Source organism: Oryctolagus cuniculus, chromosome 9 (genome assembly GCF_964237555.1).
Source record: "Oryctolagus cuniculus chromosome 9, mOryCun1.1, whole genome shotgun sequence".
Lineage (NCBI taxonomy): Eukaryota > Metazoa > Chordata > Mammalia > Lagomorpha > Leporidae > Oryctolagus > Oryctolagus cuniculus.
In genome coordinates, this window is record NC_091440.1 from 71451492 (window position 1) to 71473206 (window position 21715).

At 42.4% G+C, this 21715-nt stretch overlaps 2 protein-coding genes across 2 annotated transcripts in view; one reads left to right on the forward strand and one right to left on the reverse strand.

Annotated features, from left to right (window-relative positions):
- ALG11 (ALG11 alpha-1,2-mannosyltransferase) overlaps positions 1-6388 on the forward strand; it is a 62163-nt gene extending 55775 nt beyond the window's left edge. The window contains exon 6 of the transcript XR_011378820.1: positions 6082-6388. The gene's annotated coding sequence lies outside the window, so the exon portion shown is untranslated. The remainder of the gene's footprint in view (positions 1-6081) is intronic.
- The window catches only part of NEK5 (NIMA related kinase 5), a 98615-nt gene that overhangs the window by 39209 nt on the left and 37691 nt on the right, over positions 1-21715 (reverse strand). The window contains 7 exon segments of the mRNA XM_017350285.3: positions 434-502; positions 722-802; positions 7293-7385; positions 9222-9308; positions 10380-10496; positions 11746-11812; positions 14465-14649. Coding sequence (XP_017205774.3) covers positions 434-502; positions 722-802; positions 7293-7385; positions 9222-9308; positions 10380-10496; positions 11746-11812; positions 14465-14649 — 699 coding nt within the window.

The following is a 21715-nucleotide window of genomic DNA, read 5'->3' on the forward strand; positions in this document are numbered from 1 at the left end:
CAGACTCTACAGCCTGTGTAACAATTTCATGAAACATGCATATTAAGATATACTCATTTTCTTTTTTTTCTTTCTTAGATTTATTTTTATTTATTTGAAAGAAAGAGTTACAGAGAGAGAGGAAGAGACAGAGAGAGATCTTCCATCTGTTGGTTCACTGCCCTAATGGCCACAACAGTGGAGGCTGTGCCAAGCCAAAGCCAGGAGCCCCAAGCTCCTTCCATGTCTCCCATGTGGGTGGCAGGTGCAAAGTAGTTGGGCTATCTTCCACTGCTTTCTCAGGCACAGGGAGCTGGATCAGAAGTGGAGCAGCAGGGGCTCAAACCAGTACCCATATGGGATGCCAGCAGTGGGTTAACCTACTATGCCACAACGCTGGCCCCAGATATACTCATTTTCTCACACTAAAAGAAATGCATATTTAATGGCCTACCTCTTCCTCCTGAGGGACTGTTTCATCAGAAACACATTTGTCTAAATTAATTTCAAATTTTACTGCTCTCTAGAAGAAAGCAAGAAAAAGCAATTCAGTAAAACCTCAAAATTACAACTTCCTAAGTCAATTTCATTTGACATTACACATACTTTAAATCAACAACCTAACATTGCAAAACAGGGCCATTCCATAAAATACAAGGGGAGAAAGTCATGGAGGTAATCCAGAGTGCAAGGTGGGAAGCGCCAGCCAACTTTCACACATGGAACTGGAAGTTCAGATTACCTTAGCTTTATATTTCTGTTCTGGAATGTTAGTTTCCTTCATGTTCTGAAGCTTATCTTGTTTGAAGTCTCTTGCCATATCCTGAAAGTTTAGAGCAAAACATAATTCTATCATTTGATCAAATAAGTAGATTTTCAAAACTGTTGAATTCACAATACTCTGTATCTCCAAGATTTGATTTCTGTTGAATCTGATGATTGATTTGAAATAGGAACATGACTTTGTAAAGGAAAGTAATAACAACTTCACAAAAAGATGGACACAGTATCCATGAACTTGTATTAATACATTTAACACCAGCATTTCTTTTTTGAATTTTTTAAACTTTTATTTAATAAATAAAAATTTCAAAGGTACAACTTTTGGATTATAGCAGCTTTTCCCCCCATAACCTCTCTCCAACCCACAACCATCCCATCTTCCACTCCCTCTCCCATCCCATTCTTCATCAAGATTCATTTTCAATTATCTTTATATACAGAAGATCAACAGTATATACTAAGTAAAGATTTCAACAGTTTGCACTCACACAGATACACAAAGTATAAAGCACTGTTTGAGTACTAGTTTTACCATTAATTTGCGTAGTACAACACATTAAGGACAGAGATCCTACATGGGGAGTAAGTGCACAGTGACTCCCGTTGTTAACAATTGACACTCTTATTTATGATGTCAGTAATCACCAGAGGCTCTTGTCATGAGCTGCCAAGGTTATGGAAGCTTCTTGAGTTCACAAACTCCGACCTTATTTAGACAAGGCCATAATCAAAGTGGAAGTTCTCTCCTCCCTTCAGAGAAAGGTACCTCCTTCTTTGATGGCCCGTTCTTTCCGCTGGGATCTCACTCACAGAGATCTTTCATTTAGGTCATTTTTTTTTTTTTTTTTTTTTTGCCACAGTGTCTTGGCTTTCCATGCCTGAGAAACTCTCATGGGCTTTTTAGCCAGATCTGAATGCCTTAAGGGCTGATTCTGAGGCCAGAGTGCTGTTTAGGGTATCTGCCATTCTATGAGTCTGCTGTGTATCCCACTTCCCATGTTGGCTCATTCTCTCCATTTTAATTCTATCAGTTATTATTAGCAGATACTAGTCTTGTTTATGTGATCCCTTTAACACTTAATCCTATCTTTATGATCAATTATGAACTTAAACTAACCACTTTGACTAGTGAGATGGCATTGGTACATGCCACCTTAATGGGATTGATTTGGAATCCCCTGGCACGTTTCTAGCTCTACCATTAGGGGTAAGTCCGAGTGAACATGTGCCGAACTGTACATTTCCTCCATTTCTCTTATTCCCACTCTTATATTTAACAGGGATCACTTTTCAGTTAAATTTAAACACCTAAGAATAATTGTAACACCGGCATTTCAATGAGGAAAATTCTACCATGTGATGATGCTGTCATTCTAGTCTAGTGCAACCAACCCAATCTGACTCAAGAACATAACAGGATCCTTCCCTTAAGAGGCTTATGATTATTTTAAAGATGTATTTTATTTATTTTGAAGGGCAGAGTTACAAAAAGAAAGAAGGAGAGGGAGAGAGGGAGAGAGGGGGAGAGAGAGAGAGAGAGAGAGAGAGAGAGAGGTCTTCCATCCCCTAGCTCACTCCCCAAATGGCAGCAATGGCAGGGGCTGAGCCAGGCCAAAGTCAGTAACAGGAGCTTCCTCTGGACCTCCCATCAGGGTACAGGAATGCAAACACTTGGGCCATCCTCCACTGCTTTCCATAGCACATTAGCAGAGAGCTGGATTGGAAGTGGAGCAGGTGGGATTCAAACTGATGGTCACATGAGATACTGGCATTGCAAGTGGCAGCTTTACCTGCTATGCCATAGCAATGGCCTTGAGGCTTATTATTATAATTAGGAAAACAAGAAAAGTGCACTCTGAAAACTGACAGGCAATTCCAAGGAGGAGGAGAGGAATGTAAAAGTGGATGACAAGAATTTCATAGGAACAGCTGGTGGGTGAACTCTAAGCTGAGGTTTCTAGGGTTCCATCCTGGCCCTCTGCTCCTTGCTTCCCTGCGGGTTACATGCCGTGTTTATGTGATGGCCCTTCACCTTTCCTCTCTGAGTTTCAGACTCACACATCCAACTGCCTAGCTCATGTCATCTTCTCCCTAGCATTCATTCCATAAAATCATACTGAGAACCCCTGGGGACCACTCACCTACACAATGGGTCAGCACAGTAGATGGGACCAGGAGGCCCCTGCTGACAGAGAGCTTACATTTTCCAGGTAGGATAGGCAGTAAGCAAGTTCACAAATTAATGACAAAATTTCAGAAAGTGTTATGTGCTACAAATAAAATAAAATAGGGTAAGAGGATGGGAAATGAGTAGGGGGTAATAGTAACACAGGAAAAGCTTAATGGTAAAGCATTTTCTATGTGGCGTCCCCACAAGCAGTGGGGACTATAAACTTTTTTTTAAAAGACTTATTTATTTTGAAAGTCAGAGTTACACAGAGAGAGGAGAGGCAGAGAGAGAGAGAGGTCTTCCATTCGATGGTTCACCCCGCAACTGGCTGCATTGGCCAGAGCTGTGCCTATCCGAAGCCAGGAGCCAGGAGCTTCCTCCTGGTCTCCCACATGGGTGGAGGGGCCCAGGGACTTGGGCCATCTTCTACTGCATTCCTAGGCCATAGCAGAGAGCTGGATAGGAAGTGGAGAAGCCAGGGCTCAAACTGGCACCCATATGGGATGCCAGCGCTTCAGGCCAGGGCGTTAACCCACTGTGCCATAGCGCCAGCCCCCCCCCACCCAATAAATTTTTAAAGGGGTAGAGTCCCTGGAGTGTGGGTGAGACATGAGACAGACACCAGCTTAGAGTTCCTTTGGCAGCCAAGATCCAGATCCGAAAGCTGCAGAGCCATCCAGACTATGGTTGCAATTCCCACCCACTGGGAGAATGGAAGCTGGAGGCCAGTTTGAGTCTTGCCTGCTACCATGTCTAACCCAGCTCCCTAAAGGCTTGGGAAAAGCAGTGGAGGATAGGCCAGTGTCCGGGCCCTGGCCATTGGGAGGCCTGGAAGAAGTTCCTGGCTCCTGGCTTCAGCCTAGCCTAGCTCTAGCCATTGCTGCTATTTGGGGAGTGAAACAGCAAATAGAAGAGGTCTCTCTCTTTGTCTCTCCCTCTGTAAATTGGATTTTCAAAATAAATTTAAAAATCCTTAAAAAGAGAATAAGGGGCGGGGCAGCGCCATGGCTTAGCCAGTTAAAGCCACGGCCTGAAGCACCAACATCCTATATAGGTGCCAGTTTGAGTCCCAGCTGCTCCACTTCCAAGCCAACTCCCTGCTAATGCACCCAGAAAAGCAGGGGAGGGTGGCCCAAGTGGGCCCCTGCATCCATGTAGGAGACCCAGATGAAGCTCCTGGCTCCTGGCTTCGGCTTGGCCCAGCCCTAACCATTGCAGTCATTTGGGGAGTAAATCAGCAGATGGAAGACCTCTCTGCCTCCTCTCTCTCTCACTCACTCTCTAACTCTGCCTTTCAAATGAATAAACAACTTCTTTTTTTTTTTTTAAATAGACTAATACAGTGCCTTTAAAGAAATAACAAATGGGGTTTTAAAAAGTAATTTGAGGGGATGAAACCTTTGGGTGTGTTTATGGGAATTAGGAGAGATCATGCTGGAATGTTCTGTTGGGAACAATTCACAAAGTCTGCCAGGCTAAGGAAAACAGCCTCTGGCCTGTTGCGGGAATCACTGCTGATGGGCAAGCAGAGTAATGTGTTCCAACTGGCACTTTGGGAAGTTAATTCTCAGATAAATGACTTGAAAAATCCATTTCACTATGCAGCTGCATATTCTCTCCAAATAAGACATTAACTCAAAAAGCATATAAATTAGGTGCTAACAATTTCCTTTACAAATGTTTCCAAAGAAATCTTCGGTTTTTGTTTAAGGTGTAGATGCTTTATTATCTATTTTTTTAAAAAAATATTTATTTATTTGAAAGGCAGAGGCAGAGAGAGAGAGAGAGAGAGAGAGAGAGAGTCTTCCATCTGCTGGTTCACTCCCCAAATGGCCGCCATGGCTGGAGCGCTGCTGGTTGGAAGTCAGGAAGCTGGAGCTTCTTTTGGGTCTTCCACGTGGGCGCAGGGGTCCCAGAAGTTGGGCCATCTGCTGCTGCTTTCCCAGACCACAGGAGAGAGCTGGATCAGAAGTGGAGCAGCTGGGACTCTAGCCCTATTTTCTATTTTTGTAGTGAAAGTGCTATAAGCGGGGCCAGCACCATGGCACAGGTTAATCCTCCACCTGCGGCGCCAGCATCCCATATTGATGCCAGTTCTAGTCCTGATTGCTCCTCTTCCAATCCAGCTCTCTGCTGTGCCCTAGGAAAGCAGCAGAAGATGGCCCAAATGCTTGGGCCCCTGCACCCATGTGGGAGACCAGGAAGAAGCTTCTGGCTCCTGGCTTAGGATCTGCGTAGCTCTGGCCGTTGTGGCCATTTGGGGAGTGAACCAATGGAAGGAAGACCTTTCTCTCTGTTTCTCCCTCTCACTTTCTGTAACTCTACCTGTTAAAAAAAAAGTGCTATAAGCACCTTACAAAAATTTTAGAGGGGGGCTGGCGCTGTGGCATAGTGGGTAAAGCTGCCACCTGCAGTACCTGCATCCCATATGGGCACATGTTTGGGACCTGGTTAGTCCACTTCCAATCCAGGTTTTTGCTATAGCCTGGGAAAGCAGTAGAAGACGGCTAAAGTCCTTGGGCCCCTGCACCCACATGGGAGACCCAGAAGAAGCTCCTGGCTCCTGGCTTCGGAGCCCAGCTCTGGCCATTGTGGCCATTTGGGGAGTGAACCAGCGGATAGAATCTCAATCTCTCAATCTCTCTCTCTCTCTCTCTCTCTCTCTCTCTCTCTCTCCCCCTCTCTGCCTTTCAGATGAATAAATAAATCTTAAAATAAAACTTTTAGAAAGTAGAGAAGAAAACATCACCCCTATTCACATCAATGTATATAGACAGTCCTCGGTATCACTGGGTTGTAGGTTCTAGGACCCTCCCAACGGCTACCAAAACATGAGGATGCTCAAGTCCCTTATATTAAATGGTATAGTATTTGCACATAACCTGCATAATCCTCCTAGACTTTTTATAATACCAAAGACAGTGTGAATGCTATGTTATTCATTATTATACTGTATTGTTTAGAGAATAGTGGGAAAAAATGTGTATACATGTTCAGTGCAGGTGCAATGTTTTCTTAGATCTGTGTTCAGATCTTATTATGATTCTTATTCTTGAACTGTGTTCAGTGGAATCTGAGGCTCTGTGGATACAGAGGGCCGACGGTACCACTAACTAACCACTGTTGGCATTTGGGGTGTTTTCTTTCAGTTACTCCTGGTGGGGCTGGTGTTGTGGCGTAGTGGGCAAAGCTGCTGCTTGTGATGCAAGCATCGTGGATGATCTACTTCTGATCCAGCTTCCTGCTAATGTCCTGGGAAAAACAGTGGGAGATGGCTCAAGTGTTTGGGTCCCTGCCACCCACATGAGAGACCTGATGAAGCTCTTGGCTCCTGGTTTTGGCCTGGCACAGCCAAGGCTGTCATGGCCATCTGTGGAGTCAACCAGCAGATGGAAGATCTCACTCTCTCTTTCTCTCTCTCTGTAACTCTTTCACAAACATAAACAAATCTTTAAAAAGTTCTCCTTGTGCATAAAACTTACAAAATTTTATTTACCAAATTTCTGACAAACTCTTTGAGAGAAGGCACCATAATGACTTGTTTAGAGATGCTTGTTTTTTTTTTTTTTTTTTTTTTTTTTTTGTAAACACAGGTACTGGATTTCATTTGTTGCTATAAGCAGGTTAAAAATGTGAAAGAGATATTTATAAAATCTGAGCTCTCTTTTCATGGCATTTGTAATAATTTGAGGATTTTTCAATTTCTAGTTGAATCCAGATCCAGCTCTAATAGTAAACCTAATTTAAAATATAAAGATTTGTTTTAATTATAATGATGAGCAAACTGATAATTATTCGCACTATAAGCCAAATCACTGAGGATCTTCTTATTAGGCAAAAGCATCAAAAAAAACTCTTTGAAAAGTAAAAATTCAATCACAGGAGCATTGGTTACGAGGTCATTTCACAGGTTGAGGAATTCTCAGAATTAGCTGAAATCCAGATTTCTTTAGCATTAAGAGTACATAATACTTTCTCAGATGGAAAAAAGCTGTTTGAGATCCACTGGGTCAACTCTGCCTGGTCCTCTAATCCCACTAAAAGTGTAAGATGGAAACAGAAGAGAAGCTGACCATCAGGTTGCAGACCTGTGTGTCTGAGACACTGATTTGGGCAATCCAGAACGTGTGTGGGCTAAAGACAGCAGCAGTTCTCAAACTCAACACCCACCAAATCACTCACAAGTTTCTACAAGCAGGATGCCTGGGCCCTACCTACACCATTTGGGCTGCAGCCTAAGCATCTGAGTGTTTTAATCGTGCCCCCTATGAGTCTATAACATAGTGAGAGGTAAGAATCACTTGGCCAGAGAAAACCCATTGGGAGACACACACAGGTGTGTGACAACAGCCATCACTACCTGCACAGGTGCTTCTTCCCCAGGTGCGTCTTGGTGGACAGGCAGGTTACTCTTCTTCACCAGATAGGTTCCATAACTGATTTTTGAGTTGTCCTTTAATACAAATTAAACACAGTCAACAAGACCGGATCTGCATGAGTTTTGGTGGCTACTTTCTGTACCCCAGGCAAGGGTTGAATGGGGCTGGTGAGGAAAAGCGTTCCTCCTGCTGCAGATGGGCCAGCCATAGAACAGCTGACTAGAACCCTCTTTATGGGTCCTCTTCCCCATGGCTGCCTCAGTGTCCCCCAAATGCCCTTTTCATAGTCTCTCTAGAAACGTGCACTATCACTTCCTGGGCTCACACTTCCCACTGCACACCTGCCTTAAACACGAGGCAGGTGATGGCACGAGGCTCTCCACCATGAACTGGGTCTGCTTGGGAAAGCGTCACATGCAAGCTGCCCCTCCTAGCACATCCAGTCAGTGGGAACCTTTGCATGGCTTGTTCAGTCTGTCCCTCCTCCGCTTGGCTGCTCTGAATTCTGAGACTCAGTTTAAGTGCCCTTCTTCTTGCATAAAAATCTACAGCTTGTTCCTCCTACTTATCTTTGTGCCTCTGTACCCCATGGCTTAACTACATTCAGTCCTAGTGCACTGAAGTTGCATACGTGTGTCTTGGCTTCCCAACTATGTATGAGCAGCACTGCATCTGCTATAAAGAGTAGTAGTTTTCCAGGTTGAAATACTCAGTGTGCCCAGTAATATCTCAGGACTCATCTAGCTTCTCTGTTGTGGGGATAAATGAGAGGAAGTATGTGAAAGCTCTGGTTTGGAGCCTGGATCAGAGAATTTAATTGTATTATAGGCTCGTATTACTTATATTAATCATCCATACCCACTCAGGGGTGAAGGCAGGGGGGATGAGATCAATTCTAGCAGTGTGGTAGATCCACTCAATGGTTGCAAAGCCAAGTGCGTTGTGAGATGGGAAATGGCTGTTTTGGGGCACACAGGCCTCTCATTGGAAGAGCATCTAGGGTGCTAAGGGTATTACCAGTGTTTAAATATCCAGGCTACCCAGGCATTTGGTACAGTGGTTAAGACATACTTGGGAACCCACATTCCATACTGTAGTGCCTGAGTTCGAGTCCCAGCTCTGCTTCAGATTCCAGCTTCCCGCTGATATGTACCCTGTGAGGCAGCAGGGGATGCCTCCAGTAGGTGAGTCTCTGCCACCCACCTGGGAGACCTGGATTGAATTTCTGGCTCCTGGCTTTTGCAGGTGTTTCTGGAGAGTAAACAAGTTGATGGAGGATGTGTTTGTGTTTGTGTTTGTGTGCGTGTGTGTGTCTGCCTTTCAAATAAATAAAAGAAAATTTAAATTTTCACACAACATGGTCTCCATGTCTCATCTGGAGCTGTACTGAAGTAGTAGTCACACACTCTGCTAAGCTCTACAGACCCCTGTGAGAGACGGAAAGAGGGATTTCCAACGTGGCACCTTTAAGGGGTCCTGAGAATCATCTCAACTGCACTCAGATTTTGCCTCAGACAGACGTTAGGCCCTTAAATCTGCAGAGGGTTAAATTCAATGATGCAAACCTTTTATTCTCCTTGAGGGCATGAACTTCAGCTCATTTTGGATTGTCTGCATCTCATTCAGTTCTGGTCTAAAGTAAGAGTCATTGGCTGATCATGAGGAAAACCATCAGCACGTGTTTTTGATCACTGCCATTCCTAACTGAGGATACCAGATATCCTCACCATCTGGTGTGGTCTCTGGTAAACCACAACAGAGCAAAGCTGTAATCAGGTCTGACAGTGTTCCTTTGAAAAAACCCAGCTGACAAGATTATCCTTTTCTCTCTCAGATCACTACATTTAATACCAGCTCCCTTGGTCAACTCAATCAGTAGTACAGGGTTTCCTGCAGGAGAATGACTTTACCTCTGGGTTTCTCCCCATCTTCTCTCTAATTTCCTTCATGTCATTGTGGTACTGCTGGCGTATTTCCTCCAACTGCTTCCAATATTCCTGGAAAGCAGACCCAATCCAAAAATCTCTGATTGATGTGCACAACAATTTCATAAAAATAATCTCTATGCAGTCTATAATTTTTAAAAAATGCAAATACAAAGCAAGAACTGGAAAACTCTGTTATCCTGAAGATGACAATGTGCCTTATGACTTGGCTGTGGCACCTCACACCCCTTGAGGGATGCAGTGGTTTGAGATTCAGAGCTCATATTCATATCTAACCCCCATGTGTTGGTGATGTACAGTCACTTTACACACCCCACTTTTATATGTAATCCCTTGGATGGGTTGAATTGTCCCCTCCCCCAAATAGATGTTGAATTTCTAACCTCCAGTGCCTGAGAAAGTGGCCATATTGGGAAACACAGACATGGGAGACGTAATTGGTAAAGATGACGTCATGCTGGAGCAGAGTGGATCTTTAGTTCAGTATGACTGGTGGCCTAAGAATACAGCCATGTGAAGACAGGGACACAAGGAGAATGCCAAGTGACAATGCAGGTTGGAGTTCCACAGCTGTAAACCAAGGGATGCCAAAGATTGCCCCAATAAACCACCAGAGGCTAGGAAGGGGCAAGGAAGGAATCTCTCCTGCAGGTTTCAGAGGGAGGATGACCCAGCTGACACTTTGGGGACTTCCAGGCTCCAGAACTGTGACAGAGTATATTTCTGTTGCTTTAAGTCACCCATTTTGTTGGGGCTATTTTACAGCAGCCCTGGGAAATGAATATAAACCCCAAATATGTTCATGATGGGCATTTACTTTACCCATCCAAAGTGAACAGTCTTAGGAACTTAGCTGTGCTGCATTTTCAGAGAAGGTAGAACACGTAACTCTGTGTCCCCCAAAACACTTCGTATGGTACTTTATGTGTCAAGTCCAGCAAGTAAGAGTGGGCTTCAAAAAGTTCATGGAAAAATGTGCATTTCTCATGAACTGTTTGAATCTCCTTTGCACTTGTGCAACCGTAGCCTCTCAGGTGCACTGTAGGAGACCACCCTGGCATACATAGCATAGAAGAAAACCACACAGCACAGCAGCAGCCCTGGAAGTAGACTGTTTCTAACCTGTTCCTTTATTTCATTTTTCCTAAATTGCAGCTCCTGGAATCCAGGCTCTTTTCCATTACTTCTTAGCTTTTGTCTCTGGTTGTAATTTGGCTCTGCTGAAGATGGACGAAGACCCTATTTATTAAATGAAACAAAAACTTTTTTTAGTTATTTGAGAGAGAAAGAGACAGGCACATACACACATACACAAACATAGAGAAAGCTCCCATCTGCTGGTTCACTTCCCAAATGTCTACAATGGCCAGGATGGAGCTGCACTGAAGCCTGGAGCCAGGATTTCAATCTAGGTCTTCCATGAGGGTGGCAGGAGCTCATGTACTGAGCCATCACCTACTGCTTCCCAGGGTGCATATTAGCAGGAAACTGGAATTAGCAGAAAAATTAGGACTAGAAGCCAAGCACTTCAATTTGGTGTTAGTGATACCAGGGTGGTACCCTAACTTTTACACCTAATGCCTGATCTCCCAGTTACTTGAGCCATCACTGCTGCGTCCTGTGGTCTATATTAGCAGGAATCTGGAGTCATGAGCCAGGGCTAAGCATCAAACCCAGGTACTCAATATGGATGTCTTAACCCGGGCTTTAACCATTAGGCTAAATGCCTGCCCCTAAATAAAATAATCTATAAAGTATAGTTGCATTTTGGAAATATCTTCAAATTTAATTTTGGCTCTCAAAATTTGGTAGTTTTTTTTTTTTATCACAAGCAGAAGTATGAAACATTGAACAAATTTTCAAGTTATTTAAATCAGCTGGTTTAAGTATTCCAAGGAATTGCCATTTTATGCTACCATTTGAAACACCTAGATTCATTTTCTTAGTTCATTGTAATTGTGAAATGAAAGCTCTGTGAAGGGTTTGCAACCCCAGAGCATGAGATTAGGTAAGGGAATAAGTTGTAAGTTTTGAGGATGTCAAACTAAGACTGACACAAAGAAGCTGCATATCTAGCCTCTGAGGCCCCAGAATTACAACACAAAGAGTAAAGGTTAGTTTTGAATTCAAATAAAGTACCACAATCCTTTAAAAAACGTGTTGAAGTGCCTTTAATAAGCTAGAATCACAGCACTGCAGCACCAAAAGGGACTCAGCTTCTCCAAGACTCACATCCTAGAAAAGGAAATTGAAGCTCAGAGAGACTGGATGGACTGCCCAAGCTCACTGTGCAAGTGACAGAGCCAGGAAGAGACCAGCCTTCCCAGACTCTGATGGAAGCCTGTTCCTACTACTCTTCTTTATGGTGGTCAGAGTGGTCTTGACCTTCTGCTGGAATGGACTTTGACTTAACAATCTCTGAATACCTGTGAACAGAGACACTATTAGAAAATTCCCGATTGCCTCTTGTATTTGGTATTTTACTTACCAATTGCTTTTCCACTTTCAACTTATATTCTTGAGCCTCAAATTTCCTCCGAAGATACTCAGCAGGCCTTAGGAAATAAAAGTATCCGGCTTGAGTAGAAATATTAAACAGTCTAAGGCACCAATCTGATGAGTGGATTTTCAGCTTTGAAGTAAGGCTCACAACTCACATGTGGTTTGACATTCCAAGTTCAAGAATATCTCAGAGTTAGAGAATGTTTACAAGGGGAAAGAAAATCTTTGGAATCAAGAGGAAAAAATGATAGAGAAGATAGCAACTGGGGATTCAGGAGACAATTAAATAGAAAAATATTGTGCTCCAATAGTTGTTTTTCAGAGCAGGGCTGAGTTGTTTCATAGTCTATATATGATGGGGGAGTGAAACTCACCCATGCCCAAATCTTCTCATGCACTGTGTAGGTTTCTCATCTAGCAGACTTCTACTCCTGACTTCACAAGGGTTTCTTGTCTGTTTGCTACACTACACTCTGAGCTCCTCAACAGCAGGATGGTGTCCCACCCCATCATCTCCACTCATCCTGCTAGCACTGAACTGCTTAATGAATACAGAAGTGATGCTTCAGTTGTCTCTCAAAATGTTCAAAGTGTTTTGCCAGCACCATATGGCCAACGCATTTTCAGGCTTATATCTACATTTTATAGATCCATCTTCTTTTTTGCAGAATTTCCTGCTAAGAATTTCTATAACTACTGGTTGCATTTTGATCATAGTATGGACTATGTCTTTTGGAATTCCAGTAATATTATGGCTCCAAAGACAGAATTAACATTTAAGAGATAATTCCTTCAGGAACATCATGTTCAGCACCAATTTACAAAGGGTCAAGTTAATAATCAATCATTCAGAAGAATGACAAAATAAGCTAGCTAAGCTCTCTGAATCATCCTTAGTTCACAGAGCATTTCATAGGGGCTGATACAAGGATTTGCAGAGATTAGGGCCCTGTAGGTGCCTGACCAGTGTCCGACACACATAAAGGCCTGAATTAAATGAGGGCTAGATTGTAACTCTCAACTCTCTCAAAACCCTAACTGGCCACAGTCATAACACCTTCATAAGAGTCTCCCAGGGGCTGTTCAAGAAACATTTCTCTCTCTGCATCTGCAACCCAACCCCTCTCAAACCCTGTACAAATTCTTCTTCTTCTATTCCATGGCCTGGAACCAGGTTCCAGTAGAGAGACAGCTGGGGGAAGGGGTGGGTCAAAAAGGAAGGGGTTACCAGCCATCAGATGGGCATTCTGGGATACACTAGAGAGAGCTGTGATGGGCAGTGGCACACAAGGAAGAGAAGGAACTTCACTGTTTCCATAAGAGAGAAGAAATTATACATGAAGAAATAATGGGTAGTATCTAGACAAATAGTGGAAGACGGCTGAGAAAAGAGAAAGGGCGTTCTGAGGCTGCTCCTTTTTATATGTAATGCATGTCCCTCATTAATCAAGTCCTACAATGGTATCGCAATTTCAACTAATGGAACACAAAATTCTTATGATCATGGGATAATTCAAAGTATATTATGAAGATGAGTAAAACCATAAAATCACTGAATATCTTCAAACATAAAACATCTATTTTTCTCATCACACATTTCTGAGGAAATCATTCAGTTATTGCTCTTATCTGATTTTCACTAGCTATTTATGAGGTCACCACCATAAACTCTGGTATTTTTCATAGCTCATTCAAAATTTCAGCAATAACCATAGTCGTCAAAGTCACCAAGTTCCCAACTGAACAACAACAAAAAATATGTGAAGAAAAAACATTTCAAAAAGAGAAAAAAACCCACCACTCACGGGGGCCAGCGCCGTGGCACACTAGGTTAATCCTCCGCCTGTGGCACCAAATCTTGTATGGGTACCAGTTCTAGTCGCTGTTGCTCCTCTTCCAGCCCAGCTCTCTGCTGTGGCCTGGAAAGCACTGGAGGATAGCCCAAGAGATTGGGCCCCTGAACCTGCCTGGGAGACTGGGAGGAAGCACCTGGCTCCTGGCTTCGGATCGGCACAACTCTGGCTGTTGCGGCCAATTGGGGAGTGAACCAATGGAGGGAAGAACTTTCTCTCTCTCTGTCACTGTCTGTAACTCTGCCTGTCAAATAAATAAATAAATAAATCTAAAAAAAAAAAAACCCACCACTCAGCAGTTGGTTTTCAGGCCTACAATAGGTATCATATTATTCTGGACATAGGAACACTGACATTGATGTGAAAAAAAATTGAAAATGTTGTAGTTCTGCAGAAATTTGTAGAACCATTTAAGTGTATTATTTTCTAATACATCCATCTTTTTAAAATCTCTAAACTATAAAAGGTGAATGAAATCTATTTCACTTTTCAAAATGTCTCAAGTGATCATTTTATTTTTATAATTCAATTATTAAGGATTCTTGTTGATAACCTTGGAAAATGCAATACATACTACTATTTTTATCACCCCCTCAAAAAGCAGTATTAGGAAGAAGACAAATATTTAAAAATTCAAAATATGGACTTTGCCTCTGGTTAACTGGCTCCATGGGTAAGAAGATATGCTCTACCAGACTGGAGATGAGAGGGAGTCGAGAGAACCGTGAAGCGTTTACAATGAAGACTCTGGACCTTCTTGACTCTTTTGTTTTAGGAGAATTTGGGAAGATTTGGGAATGAAGAATGTTGACTTATATTTTCTGAAGGCCAGAGCGTAGGTCATGACATTACCATTGGCCAGGTGATGGATGCTGCCTTTCTTCCTGATCCCAATTCTCTTCAACGGTGGCCTCTCTCTGAGGAGCGCAGTGATGACCTGGTTCATGGGCTCTCCTCCTCAACAAGTCAAGTTGTGCATAATAATAGTCATAATGTCCACACATTGCAGCAAGTCCGGGCCTTTCTATCATTTTTGTCTGAGGGATTTAAAAAAGGAATATTTTTATTTATTTATTTATTTTTAAATAATTAATTAGTTCAATAGGCAGGGAGACACAGAGACAAAGACTGTAAGAATTCCCAGTCACTGGTTATCTCCCCAGATGTCTACAATGGCTAGGGTTAGGCTGAGGCTAAAAGTCAGGGCCAGGAACTCAGTTTAGATCTCTTACGTGGAAACAAGGGACACAATTACTTGAGTCACCCCCCTCTGCCTCCCAGGGTCTGTATTAGCAGAAAGCTGAGTCATCAGCTGGAAGCAGTTATCAAACGTGGACACTCACATGTGGGATGGGGGCATCTTAATGGACTTCTTAACCACCAGGCCAAATGCCTGTCCCAAAATGGAAGATTTTAAAAATTCACAATATGGAGCCGGCACTGTAGCACAGCAAGTAAAGCAGCCACCTGCAGTGCCAGCACCCGCTATGGGTGCTGGTTCTAGTCCTGACTGCTCTACTTCTGATCCAGCTGTCTGCTATGGCCTGGGAAAGCAGTAGAAGATAGCCCAAGTCCTTGGACCCCTGCACCTGTGTAGGAGACCCAGAAAAAGCTCCTGGCTCCTGGCTTTGGATCAGTGCAGCTCCGGCTGGTGTGGCCATCTGGGGAGTGAACCAGCGGATGGAAGACCTCTCTCTCCCTCTCTCTCTCTCTCGCTCTCTGCCTCTCCTCCTCTCTCTGTGTAACTCTGACTTTCAAATAAATAAATAAATAAATTTAATAAATAAATATTAAAAAAAAATTCACAATACAAGGGCGGGTGCTGTGGCCTAGTGGGTTAAGCCGCCACCTGCGGTGCCAGCATTCCATATGGGTGTTGGTTGAGTTCTTGCTCCTCCACTTCTAATCCAGTTCTCCACTAGTGTGCCTCAGAAAGCAGTGGAGTATGACACAAGTGCTTGGGCCCTTGCACCCACATGGGAGACCCAGAGGAAGCTCCTGGCTCTGGATTGGTCTAGCTCCAGTCTTTGTGGCCATTTGGGGAGTGAACTAGCAAATGGAAGATCTCTCTGTGCCACTCTCTCTCAGTCTGTAACTCTGCCTTTCAAATAAACAATTTTTTTAAAAAAGAATAATACAAATCCATGGTAACTGACAATTTCATAGCAACTATAGTTATCCCAAGAAACTGAAGATGCATTTTTACCATTTTCACTTTAAATTTGTTTTCAGAGTAAAATAATCCTAGAGTCACCAAATCCCAGAGTTGAACAAGAGCTTAAAGTCCAAATCTGGAGCTGGTGCTGTGGTGTAGCGGGTAAAGCCGCTGCCTGCAGTGCCAGCATCCCATATGAGTGCTGGTTCAAATCCTGGCTGCTCCACTTCCAATCCAGCTCTCTGCTATGGCCTGGGAAAGCAGCAGAAGATGGCCCAAGTTCTTGGGCCCCTACACCTGCATGGGAGACCAGGAAGAAGCTCCTGGCTCCTGGCTTTGGATCAGTGCAGCTCTGGTATTGTAGCCAATTAGGGAGTGAACCAGTGATGGAAGACCAACCTCTCTCTCTCTGCCTCTGCCTCTCCTTCTCTCTCTGTGTAACTCCAACTTTCAAATAAATAAATAAATAAATCTTTAAAAAATATATAATCTAAATACTATAGTATAGTATTCTATAATTTTTCTAAGTATAGATACAAATCAAGTATACTTCATGGCTAGAGTGAAAAAATTGTAGCTTTTGAATAGCTAACCTGACATCTGAATCTAAACTCAGAATTATTATTTTCTATTTTCATAAACACTTTAATGCACTTTATGGGAGAATAAATGCTACTGCACAACTCAAAAATTTGGTGCAACAATTTTAGTTTCTGAGAAAATGACTAAATGCAAAATGGCACCGTGACATTAAGAAAGAAGATGCTGAGTCATTCCTTCTTCCCAGGAAAACAAGGGAAGGCCATATTATAGCTGCAGTGAGCATATTACCATCCCAGGTCACTCCTCATCACCCTTCCCAGTATGGAAATTGAGTATGCAAATGAAAACATTCTCGTCATTCTCATCTAAAATTGACCCAAGAGGCTATGGGGAGAACATGCTCAGGTCACAGATGATTGTTCAGGGAACTGCCCTGCTAGGCCAATTCAAAGAAACAGGCTGCCTTATATTTCAGACTTTTTTTTCATCTTAGCAACTGTTAAGGGAATTGACAACTATGACCTTAAGACTAGCTTTATGAAGTAACCGCCACTGCTCACCAGTCAGAGTTTGCCAGCTCCCTATGCACTGTAAGTGCCAATGAACTTTCTTTCACAATAGTTTATATAGATATCTCCGTCCTAATAAAGTTCCCAACCTTTCTTGTGTTCTCCAGACACAACACAGTAGCCTGTGTACATGTGTCCTGAATTGCAATTGGGAATTCTTCATTCCCAATTAAAAATTATTTTATTGGAGATTCTTCTCTATATTTTTGTTTGACCTTGACACCAACTAGAATAGAATGAGGAGATCCAGAAACACATGATTGCCTTAGAGCTAAGTAGAGACCACTGAGCTAGAAGATAAGAATCAGACCAAACTAAGATACAGAAGCCAGCCAAGATATTGGTGCTGAAAAGCAAAATAGGATCAATTTAATATTAAATATGACCACTATGCCCATTTAGCAGTTGATAATAAAAGAGAAAAAAATAAGATCAGTGGGGCAGATGTTTGGTGCAGTGGTTAAGATGCTGTTTTGGAACAACTGCATCCATATTAATGTGTTTGGGTTCAAGTCCCAGCCCTGGCTCTTCTGGTTTCAGTTATCTGCTAATGCATATTCTGGGAGGCAGTAGATGATGGCTTAAGGGTTTGAGTCCCTGCCACCCCCATGGAAGATTTTGATTGACTTTCTGGCTCCTGGGTTCAACCTGGCCCAGCTCTGGCTGTTGGGAGCATTTAAAGAATGAACCACTGGATGGGAGCTCTCCCTCTTTCTGTCTCTGTCTCTCTGCCTTTCAAATAAAATGAAAATAAATAAATAAGAGAATCAAACCATTGTAAAAATCTAGGAACTGGAGTTGAGAACATGAATAACCAAATGATTAAACATGAAATGCCCTCACTGTACCCTTAGAAGTAAGTCTGTAGGAATGTATGCAGAACTATGCAGCTTTACAGTTACAGACTTCATAGACTTCATAATTACTACTTTAGGAACATGGTGATTCTTCCCACCATGCCCTCCCTCCCACACACACTCCCAACCCCTCTTCCTCCTCCCTCTCTTATTCCCATTTTTATTTTTTACTGAGATCTATTTTCAATTGACTTTAAACACATATATTTAACTCTATGTTAAGTAAGGAGTTCAACCAATAGTATTTAAAAAACCAAACTGTTCCTCAGCAGTCAAGACAAAGGCTGTTCAACTCTTTGCTTCTCAAACTGGCAATTTCACTTCTACAGATTGCCTTTTAGATGCTCTGTTAGTTATCACAGGTCAGGGACAGCATGTCATATTTGTCCCTTTGGGATTAACTTATTTCACTAAGTATGATGTTTTCCAGATTCATCCATTTTGTTGTAAATGACTGGATTTCATTTTTTTAAACCACTGTGTAATATTCCATAGTATATATATCCCATAATTTCTTTATCCAGTCTTCAGTTGACAGGCATTTGGGTTGAATCCATGTCTTAGCTATTGTGAATTGAGATGCAATAAACATGGGGATGTAGACCTGAAATTCCCTTAAGCTGGGTGGTAAAAATATCGTCTTTATTTTATTTTATTTTTTTGACAGGCAGAGTTAGACAGTGAGAGAGAGAGACGAGAAAAAGGACTTCTTTCGGTTGGTTCACCCCCCAAATGGCTGCCACAGCCGGCGCACTGTGCCGATCCAAAGCCAGGAGCCAGATGCTTCTTCCTGGTCTCCCATGCGGGTGCAGGGCCCAAGCACTTGGGCCATCCTCCACTGCCTTCCCGGGCCACAGCAGAGAGCTGGACTGGAAGAGGAGCAACCAGGACAGAATCCGGCACCCCAACCGGGACTAGAACCTGGGGTGCCGGCACCGCAGGCGGAGGATTAGCCTAATGAGCCGCAGCGCCAGCCCAAAAATACCATCTTTTTTTTTTTTTTTTTTTTTTGACAGGCAGAGTGGACAGTGAGAGAGACAGAGAGAAAGGTCTTCCTTTTTGCCGTTGGTTCACCCTCCAATGGCCGCCGCGGCCGGTGTACTGAGGCCGGCTCATCGCGCTGATCTGAAGCCAGGAGCCAGGTGCTTCTCCTGGTCTCCCATGGGGTGCAGGGCCCAAGCACTTGGGCCATCCTCCACTGCACTCCGGGGCCATAGCAGAGAGCTGGCCTGGAAGAGGGGCAACCGGGACAGAATCCGGCGCCCCGACTGGGACTAGAACCTGGTGTACCGGCGCCGCAAGGCAGAGGATTAGCCTATTGAGCCATGGTGCCGGCCACCAAAAGTATCATCTTAAGTGTTAAAGTGATCATATGGTTAGGAATAAGAGTCTGGTAATAATAATAATCATAGATAGAATTAAAAAGAAGTGAATGCTCTGGCATGGGAAGCAATCCACACAGCAGACTCATAATATGACAATTGCTTTAAATAACACTGTGACCTCAGAATCAGCCCTTAAGGCATTCTGGTCTGGCTGTGGATTCAAAAGGCTTCCATAGCCTAGGCAGCTCTTGTCAAGAGTCTCGGGTGATAATTGACGTCATACATATAAGAGTGTTAAATTAACAACAGGAGTCATTGTGCACTAACTTCCCATGCAGGACCTTTGTCCTCAAAGAGTTGTATTATAACTATTTCTAAGTGTTCCCAAAAGACATATCATTCTTGGATGCTTTGTTAAAGTTAATTAAGTTTTTAGAAAAAGAAGTGAAATTAAATTCAAGATGCAATGACTTTGAACAACCCTTGTCTCAACTGTTGAGGAACAGTATTTTTTTTTTTCACCATGCAAATTGTTGAACACTTTACTTAGTATAGAGGTGGTCTTCTGTGTATAAAGTTAATCGAAAATGAATCTTAGTGGAGAATGGGACTGGGAATGGGAGAGGGAGGAGGGGTAGGAGAGCAGGCATGGAGGGAAGAATCACTATATTCCTAAAGTTGTACTTATGAAATGCATGAAGTCTGGATTCTTTAAATAAAAGGTTTATTTGGGGGAATATAAATAAAAGAATAAATAAATAAAAATAAAATAAAATAGCTCTGGTAAAAAAAATGCCCTCACTGTAAAGGAATAACATGCTATACCCTTTGTTTTTTAAGATTTTTTTTTTTTTAATTTCAAAGGCAGAGTGACAGAGAGAGAGGGAGAGACAGAGAGATCCACGGGTTCACTCCCTAAATGGCTATAACAGCAGGTTAGGCCAGGCCAAAACCAGAAGCCAGAACTCCATCCAAGTTTCCCATGTAGATGGCAGGGACTCAAATACTTGAGCCACAACCTTTTGCCTCCCAGGTGCATTTGCAGGGAGCTTGACTGGAAGCAGAGTAGCTAGGAATAGAACTGGCACTCTAACATGGGATGCAAGTGTCCCAAACAGAGGCTTAACCCATTGCACTATAACACTCTTCTTTAATTTTTTTAATGCTATGTGATTCATATTTTATTTTTAGATCTATTTATTTATTTATTTGAAAAGCAGAGTTAGAGAGAGAGAGAGAAAGGCTGAGACAGAGAGAGATCTTCCACCTGCTGTTTCACTCCACAAATGTCTGCAACAGCAGGGGTTGGGGCAGGCCAAAGCCAGCAGCCAGGAGCTTCACCCAGGTCTCCCATGTGGGTGTGGGGGCCCAAGCACCTGGGCCATCTTCTGTTGCTTTCCTAAGTAGGAAAAGCAGGGAGCTGGATATGATTCATATCATGTTACATCATGGATATGATTCATATCTTTGTTACAATAAGCCATATGGAATTGTAGATATATGATCATATAAAATGGCATTTTCTGTTTAAATGTTAAATATATAGATTTGATTTAATAGTCTAAATAAAAATTATACGTACATCTTTACTTCTTTGAGAGTGAAAAGTAGTTTTCTTCATTTTATAATTTCATTGTATAAAGTCCAGAAGTAATTACTAATTACTTAACTGAAAATTGGTTAGAAATAAAAGTATTGGGAGGAAATAAATAGATTTTTTAGGATTTTCTCTAATCCTGAACAGTAAGAAGAACATCTGAAGTGGTTCCTATGTGGACCCATTTATTTCATTGCTGTTGGAAGGATTAGAAAAAATGTCAACTTATTCCACAGTTCTCCTAACTTAATTTACTTTTGCTCTCCCACATGTCTAATACACAGTATTCTGAATCACAATGCACTTTTTAAAATTCCTTAAAGTTAAAATTTTATTAAACAAAGGTTAATTTATTAATTGGTCAATAATTTAACCAATAGTTAAAATCTGTTTAGGGGTTGGCGCTATGGTATAGCAGATAAAGCCCCCACCTGCGATGCTGGCATCCCATGTGGGTGCTGGTTTGAGCCCCAGCTGCTTCATTTCCAATCCAGCTCCCTACTAATGTTCCTGGGAAAGCAGCAGAAGGTAGCCCGGTTCTCTGTGCCCCTGCACCCATGTTGGAGATCAGGAAGAAGCTCCTGGCTCCTGGCTTCAGCCTGGCCCAGCCCTGACTGTTGCAACCATCTGGGGAGTGAACTGGTGGATGCAAGACCTCTCTCTGTAACTCTGCCTTTCAAAAAAATAAAGTAAATCTGTTTATAAACTAACACATTTTTTAAAATGTCTTTTAAGTAAACATTTAGTAAATGTACTTCCAAATTGCCCTCTAATTACACTATGTGCCTTTAGAAATACAATTTGCCAACTAAAAGGCAATAACCATTTTATCATTTATATAACAGGAGTAATTCATTAGCATGAAGATTAAACACGCTGCTGAAGTGGGTTCAAGTAACGAAGCATAAAGAACCCTTAGGTGAAGATCAGTTATTATATAATAAAAGTGTCTCCTTTATATATGTATATATATGTATGCATGTTAGAATTAAAATATGAAGTAAAGAGTGTTTTCTGTGGCTAAGTTACTCACTTTTATAGAAAATCCCTACTTTTT